At 53.6% G+C, this 8,078-nt stretch overlaps 1 protein-coding gene across 3 annotated transcripts in view; it reads left to right on the top strand.

Annotated features, from left to right (window-relative positions):
* LOC137385095 (NACHT, LRR and PYD domains-containing protein 3-like) overlaps nt 1-8,078 on the top strand; it is a 52,553-nt gene that overhangs the window by 5,720 nt on the left and 38,755 nt on the right. The window contains exons 2-3 of one of the 3 annotated variants that reach the window (XM_068059854.1): nt 2,210-2,295; nt 5,218-5,378. In XM_068059854.1, coding sequence (XP_067915955.1) covers nt 2,232-2,295; nt 5,218-5,378 — 225 coding nt within the window. In that variant the 5' untranslated portion in view covers nt 2,210-2,231. Of the gene's footprint in view, nt 1-2,209; nt 2,305-5,217; nt 5,379-8,078 lie in introns of those variants that run through there. The other 2 variants (XM_068059853.1, XM_068059856.1) reach the window with 2 other exon arrangements.

The raw sequence follows: 8,078 nt of genomic DNA, 5'->3' as shown, positions 1-8,078 counted from the left end.
GAGGTGGCACTGCCCCGGGGTCTCGGTACAAGGGGGGGGGAGGTGGCACTGCCCCGGGGTCTCGGTACAAGGGGAGGGGGCACTGCCCCGGGGTCTCGGTACAATGGGGGGGAGGGGGCACTGCCCCGGGGTCTCGGTACAAGGGGAGGAGACACTGCCCCGGGGTCTCGGTACAAGGGGGGGAGGAGACACTGCCCCGGGGTCTCGGTACAAGGGGGGGGGGAGGAGACACTGCCCCGGGGTCTCGGTTCAGGGGGGAGGAGACACTGCCCCGGGGTCTTGGTTCAGGGGGGAGGGGGCACTGCCCCGGGGTCTCGGTACAAGGGGGGGAGGGGGCACTGCCCCGGGGTCTCGGTACAAGGGGGGGAGGTGGCACTGCCCCGGGGTCTCGGTACAAGGGGAGGGGGCACTGCCCCGGAGTCTCGGTACAAGGGGAGGGGGCACTGCCCCGGGGTCTCGGTACAAGGGGGGGGGGAGGAGACACTGCCCCGGGGTCTCGGTACAAGGGGGGGGGAGGGGGCACTGCCCCGGGGTCTCGGTACAAGGGGTGGGGAGGTGGCACTGCCCCGGGGTCTCGGTACAAGGGGGGGAGGGGACACCGCCCCGGGGTCTCGGTACAAGGGGGGGGGGAGGAGACACTGCCCCGGGGTCTCGGTTCAGGGGGGAGGAGACACTGCCCCGGGGTCTTGGTTCAGGGGGGAGGGGGCACTGCCCCGGGGTCTCGGTACAAGCGGGGGAGGGGGCACTGCCCCGGGGTCTCGGTACAAGGGGGGGAGGTGGCACTGCCCCGGGGTCTCGGTACAAGGGGGGGAGGGGACACTGCCCCGGGGTCTTGGTTCAGGGGGGAGGGGGCACTGCCCCGGGGTCTCGGTACAAGCGGGGGAGGGGGCACTGCCCCGGGGTCTCGGTACAAGGGGGGGAGGTGGCACTGCCCCGGGGTCTCGGTACAAGGGGAGGGGGCACTGCCCCGGAGTCTCGGTACAAGGGGAGGGGGCACTGCCCCGGGGTCTCGGTACAAGGGGGGGGGGAGGAGACACTGCCCCGGGGTCTCGGTACAAGGGGGGGGGAGGGGGCACTGCCCCGGGGTCTCGGTACAAGGGGTGGGGAGGTGGCACTGCCCCTGGGTCTCGGTACAAGGGGGGGAGTGGGCACTGCCCCGGGGTCTCGGTACAAGGGGAGGGGGCACTGCCCCGGGGTCTCGGTTCAGGGGGGAGGGGGCACTGCCCCGTGGTCTAGTTTTGGGGGGACCGGGCATTGCTCTCTGGTCTCGGTGCAGGGGGAGTGGGAGTCTCAGGTCTGGGACTGGGCACTGTCTCGGTTCGAGGGCTGGCTACACCCCTAGTTCTGTTAGGAAGGGTGTTGCAGAATTTGATCTGATCCGTTGGTCGTGGGATTGCGTAGTCCTGTCTGTCACATGCTGCTTCCGCTGTTTGGCAAGCACCTAGATCTGTGTTGTATCTTCAGCTGTTTGACATCTCTTTGTTAGGTGTGCCTGGTGCTGCCCCTGGCATGTCCTGTTGCACTCTTCATTGAATATAAATACCGTGGCTACAAGAGCAGGTCAGAGGCTGGGAATCCTGTGGCGAGTAACTCACCTCCTGACTCCCCAAAGCCTGTCCACCATCTACAAGGCACAAGTCAGGAGTGTGATGGAATACTCTCCACTTGCCTGGATGGGTGCAGCTCCAACAACACTCAAGAAGCTCGACACCATCCAGAACAAAGCAGCCCGCTTGATTGGCACCCCATCCACAAACATTCACTCCCTCCACCACCGATGCACAGTGGCAGCAGTGTGTACCATCTACAAGATGCACTGCAGCAACGCACCAAGGCTCCTTAGACAGCACCTTCCAAACCTGCGACCTCTACCAACTAGAAGGACAAGGGCAGCAGATGCATGGGAACACCACCACCTGCAAGTTCTCCAACTCACACACCATCCTGACTTGGAACTATATCGCCGTTCCTTCACTGTCGCCGGGTCAAAATCCTGGAACTCCCTTCCTAACAGCACTGAGGGTGTACCTACCTCACATGGACTGCAGCGGTTCAAGAAGGCAGCTCACCACCACCTTCTCAAGGGCAATTAGGGATGGGCAATTAATGCTGGCCCAGATAGCGACGCCCACATCCCATGAATGAATTAAATCACAATGTAATGTCTGTGAACAGTTCTTTGATAGCACTCCTGTTATATTTATTACAGAGCACCGGAGTCTGTCGCCGTCATGGCTGAGGGGCCGCAGTTGGGAGGACGTCCATCCACTCTGAAGAGGAAGCGACCAGACCAAGGCAGGTTCGGTGAGTGACCCTTCAATTGTCAACCATCTCCTTGCATGCTTATCAATTCGTACGGTACTGAAGAAGGCCATTCAGCCCATCGTGCTAGTGCTGTTCTCATCGGAAGAGCTCTCCAATTCATCCCTCTTCGCAATCTAAAGGCAACTTACAGCCTTCTGAACTCAACAGTTTCACAGCATGACCTCTCGATCTATTTTTCTTTGCGGTCGGTGATGCTGCTTTTCCAATTCACACTGACTCTCGATACAAACGTTTGTTTCTTTATTCGTCCCGCTGTACTCTCCTTTTTCTTGCCACCGTCGCGATGTTTGTCCATTAATGTCTCCTGCCTCCCACCTTATCACGAACCTCCCTTTTTTCGCTCACCACCCAACCCCACCCCCGCTTTCTCTGCCTCTGTACTTGAACATGTCTAAATTTTTCCGGTTCCGACGAAACTGTTTCTCCCTCCACAGATGCTGCCTGACCTGCTGAGCATTTCCAGCTTATTTTGTGTTTGTTCGAGTCCCACTTCCCACCCGCTCCTTTTTTCTTTTCCCCCTCCCCTCGACAAGCATTTTAACCAATTCTGACACAGGCCCACCACCCCTGGGCTGTATCATTGTCCGAATTCCTCCTTTTAAATATTATTATTGAATCGTCTTCTGCTGCTGTTGGAGGCAGTGAATCCATTCCGGATGGAAATAAGTTGCGCTGTTTGGAAAGAAATGTTCGTCATGTTGCCCCTGGTTCTTTCGCCAATCACTTTTAAGCGGTGTCCCTCCGGTTACTGACCCTCCTGCCGCTGGTAACCGTATCTGCTTATTGACGCTAACTAAACCCCTCATCGTTTTGAATGCGTCGATTAAATCTCCCCTTAACCTTCTCTGCTCTAAGGAGAACAATCCCAGATTCTCCAGTCTCTCCACGTTAACTGAACTCCCTCATCCCTGGGACCATTCAGGTCAATCTCCTCTGCTCCCTCTCCGAGGCCTCGGCATCCTGCCCAAAGTGTGGTGCCCAGAATGGAAACAAACCTCCAGCTGAGGCCAGGTTTCCTTGCTCTTGTACCCTATACCTCTGTTAATAAGCCGATTAACAACCTTCCCAGCTTGTCTTGCCATCTTCAAGACTTTGGTCTGCCCACACCCCCCAGGGTCTCCCCGTTCCAGTATTTAAACGGTCCGGGCTCCCCAAACTAAATACTGCGACTGGCACAGGAAGAGGCAACGGTGCCACTGCGTCTGGACAGAGTGGAGTGGGCGACCCTCTTATTTTTTCGTTCATGGGATGTGCGTGCCTCTGTCGAGACTTTCACCATTGCCCCTCCCGAGTTGGCCTTGGGAACACGGTGGTGAGCCGCCTCGAATGCACCTGACTGATTTGCTGAGGCAGTTCACAGTCAACCAGATTGTTGTGGGTCTGGAGCCACCTGGAGGCCCAGACTGGATGACAGCAGAGGGGTGATGGGTGACTGGGACGTGGTTTCGAAGCAATAGGCATGCTCAGTTCAGTTAATCTGTCAGCTGTGTCTTCCAGCCCCGACAACCCTCCCTATCTCTGTAACTTCCTCCGGCCCCGACAACCCTCCATGTCTCTGTAACCTCCTCCAGCCCCTTTAACCCTCCCTATCTCTGTAACCTCGTACCACCCTCCCGATCTCTGTAACCTCCTCCGGCCCCTACAACCCTCCCTATCTCTGTAACCTCTTCCAGCCCCTTTAAACCTCCCTATCTCTCCAACCTCCTCCAGCCCCGACAACCCTCCCTATCTCTGTAACCTCCTCCAGCCCCCTCTATCTCTGTAACCTCCTCCAGCTCCGACAACCCTCCCTATTTCTGTAAGTTCCTCCAGCCCCTTTAACCCTCCCAATCTCTGTAACCTCTCACAACCCTCCCTATCTCGGTAACCTCCTCCAGCCCCTTTAACCCTCCCTATCTCTGTAACCTCCTCCTGCTCCTGCAACCCTCACTATCTCTGTAACCTCCTCCAGCTCCTACAACCCTCCCTATCTCTGTAACCTCCTCCAGCCCCTATAACCCTCCCTATCTCTGTAACCTCTCCAGCTCCTGCAACCCTCCCTATTTCTGTCACCTCCTCCAGCCCCTACAACCCTCCCTATCTCTGTAACCTCCTCCAGCTCCTACAATCCTCCCAATCTCTGTAACCTCCTCCAGCCCCTACAACCCTCCCTATCTCTGTAACCTCCTCCAGCCCCTACAACCCTCCCTATCTCTGTAACCTCCTCCAGCTCCTGCAACCCTCCCTATCTCTGTAACCTCCTCAAGCCCCTTTAACCCTCCATCTCTGTAACCTCCTCCAGCCCCTACAACACTCACTATCTCTGTAACCTCCTCCAGCCCCTACAACCCTCCCTATCTCTGGAACCTCCTCCAGCCCCTATAACTCTCCCTATCTCTGTAACCGCCTCCAGCCCCTTCAACCCTCCCTATCTCTGTAACCTCCTCCAGCTCCTACAATCCTCCCAATCTCTGTAACCTCCTCCAGCCCCTACAACCCTCCCTATCTCTGTAACCGCTTCCAACCCTCTGACATCTCTGTGTTCCTCCAGTTCTGGCCTCTTGTGCATCCCTGATTTTAATCGCTCCACTTTTGACGGCCCTGCCTTCAGCTCTGGAATTCCCACCCTAAACCTCTCTGACACTCTCTGCACCTTGAAGATGCTGTTTGGAACCTGCATCTTTGACCGACCTTTCGGTCAGTTGTCTCGGGGTCAGATGTTATTTGACAATCGCTCCTGTGAAGCACCTTGGGTAATTTTTCAATGCCAGTGGTGCTGTATGAGTGCAAGTTGTTTACCAGCTAACTGTGGTTTTCATTCCAAGCCCCTTATTGAGGTCACCTTTAAAGCAAGTCTCGACAGTGCAAATGTTGTTCAGTATTTAAGTGGATTTTCTGATTTGCGTTTGGCAGATCCAGACACGACAATCTCTGAAATGCTGTCAGATGATTTCAGGCTGTACCAGTGCACAGGATACTATCGGGACAGACTAGAACAGGCGCTTGAAGAAGCGGTCGGGGACGTCAGCCTGGCTTTAAAACGCAAGAAACATTTCAGCGCAGGCGAGAACCAGGTCAGGTGGAATAAGCTACAATAACACAGCGGGCAGGATGTGCAATATCGCAACGATGATGTCTCCAATTCCCCTTTTGAAAGTTCCTCTTGAATCTGCTTCCACCGTCCTTTCAGGGCAGCACATTCCAGATCACAACAACTCACTGTGTAAAAACATTTCTCCTCATCTCCCCCTCTGGTTCCTCTGCTGATTATCTTAAATCTGTCCCCCTCCGGTTACCGACCCTCCTGCCACTGGAAACAGTTTCTCCTTATTTACTCCATCAAAACCCTTCCTGATTCTGAACGCCTCGATTAAATCTCCCCTTAACCTTCTCTGCTCTAAGGAGAACAATCCCAGCTTCTCCAGTCTCTCCACATTAACTGAACTCTCTCATCCCTGGGACCATTCAGGTCAATCTCCTCTGCTCCCTCTCCAAGGCCTTGACATCCTTCCGAAAGTGTGCTGCCCAGAATTGGACACAATACGACAGCTAGGGTGTAACCGGTATTTTTATAAAGGGTTTAGTGTAACTTCCTTGCTTTGTACACTGTTCATCTGTTAATAAATCCAGGGATGCTGCAGGCCTTATTAACAGCCTCCTGAGCTGGTCACACCTTCCGAGAATCGTGTGCATAGACCCCCAGACCTCTCTGTTCCTGCACCCACTTTGAAATTGTACCATTTACTTTAGACTGCCTCCCCTCATTCTTCCCAGCAAAATCCATCGCATCTGTGCATTAAATTTCATCTGCATCGTGTGTTCCCAGTTCAACAATGTGTCTGAGCCCTCCTGAGGTGTGTCAATATCCTCCTCTCACCCAGAGTAACACTTCCAGTGCAGTCCTGAAGGACTGCTCCTCTGTCGGAGGTGCCATCTATCAGGGTGAAACATTAACCCCGTCTGCCCTCTCAGGTGTGCTACGACTGAGGCGGGATGGCGTGCACTGTTAATTCAGTCCCACTTCTCCACAGGGCACAACATATTCTTTAAAATGTTCCCAATTGCTGAAACAGTCCATCAGATATACTATTTTTTCCCCCCCAGAATCGAACACACTAACCAGGTTAATTTACTGAACAACAAAATGAACAGTTTATTTTAAAACAAGTCTGAACTAATAATAAAGTAAAATAGCATATAGATCAAAATTATGAAGAATCCAACAGTAACTTTTTGAAAAATATATATATGCATATATATTCCTATACATAAAACGGTTAACTGGAAAAATCAAAAGGATTTTTAGATCAGAGCTCCGTTACAAACTAAAAAAGCTTGGGTAACCTTCGAGCTCCTGCAGGCCCACCCAGATGTTCTGTGCCTGCTACTAAGCTTGACCAATCAAAGGAGAGTGGTCAATTTTCTGCCCCTGTTGCCGCTCCGTCCCACGGTCCCTGCTCTTTCCCTCCGTTATTGTACATTTTCTCATTTTCAGTATTTCTCCAATTCCCCTTTTTAAACGTCCTATTGAATCTGCTTCCACCGTCCTTTCAGGCAGCACATTCCAGATCACAACAACTCACTGTGTAAAAACATTTCTCCTCATCTCCCCCTCTGGTCCCTCTGTCGATTGTCTTAAATCTGTGTCCCTCTGGTTACCGACCCTCCTGTCACTGGAAACAGTTTCTCCTTATTTACTCCATCAAAACCCTTCCTGATTCTGAACGCCTTGATTAAATCTCCTCTTAACCTTCTCTGCTCTAAGGAGAACAATCCCAGCTTCTCCAGTCTCTCCACATTAACTGAACTCCCTCATCCCTGGGACCATTCAGGTCAATCTCCTCTGCTCCCTCTCCAAGGCCTCGACATCCTCTGTAAAGGGTGGTGCCCAGAATTGGACACAAACCTCCGGCAGGGGCCTAACCAGTGTTTTATAAAATAAAAACAGAAAGTGCTGGAAATACTCAGCAGCTCAGGCAGCATCTGTGGAGAGAGTAACAGAGTTAACGTTTCAGTTCTGTGACTTTTCATCAGGACTCAGTTTTATCCCCTTACGCCCCCACCTCAATGAATTTCGCGCTCAGCATGACGTTGAGCTCTTCTTCCGTCACCTCCGCCTCCGGGCTCACTTCTTTGACCAGGAGTCCTCCCCCCGACCAGCAGACCCATTCACCCACCTCCAGTATTCTCCCTCCACTTGGACCCCTCCCTCTGGCCTCTTACCCGCTCTTGACCTTTTCATTAAAAACTGTCGGCGAAACATCGGCTGTCTCAATTTCTCTGCCCCCCCCTCACTCTAACCTGTTAACCTGTTCCCCTCTGAACTTCCCACACTCCGTTCTCTCAGGTCTAACCCTGACATTGTCATCAAACCTGCAGACAAAGGTGGTGCTGTTGTTGTTTATGGCGTACTGACCTCTACCTTGTAGAGGCTCAGTGCCAACTCACAGACACTTCTTCCTACCTCCCTCTGGACCATGACCCCACCACCGAACATCAAGCTACTGTCCACAGGACTGTCACTGACCTCATCTCCTCTGGAGATCTTCCCTCTGGAGGTTCCAACCTCATAGTCCCGCAACCCCAGACAGCCCGCTTCAACCTCCTTCCCAAAATCCACAAACCGGACTGTCCTGGCAGACCCATTGTTTCAGCCTGTTCCTGCCCCACTGAACTTATTTCTTCCTATCTTGACTCTTTTCTCCGCTGGTCCAGTCTCTTCCCACCTACATCCATGACTCTTAGACGCCCTGCTTCATTTTAACAATTTCCGG

This window comes from Heterodontus francisci, chromosome 28 (assembly GCF_036365525.1).
Source record: "Heterodontus francisci isolate sHetFra1 chromosome 28, sHetFra1.hap1, whole genome shotgun sequence".
NCBI classification, from domain to species: Eukaryota; Metazoa; Chordata; class Chondrichthyes; order Heterodontiformes; family Heterodontidae; genus Heterodontus; species Heterodontus francisci.
The sequence above is the reverse complement of the archived record's forward strand: the minus strand, read 5'-3'. Positions and strand labels throughout refer to the sequence as shown.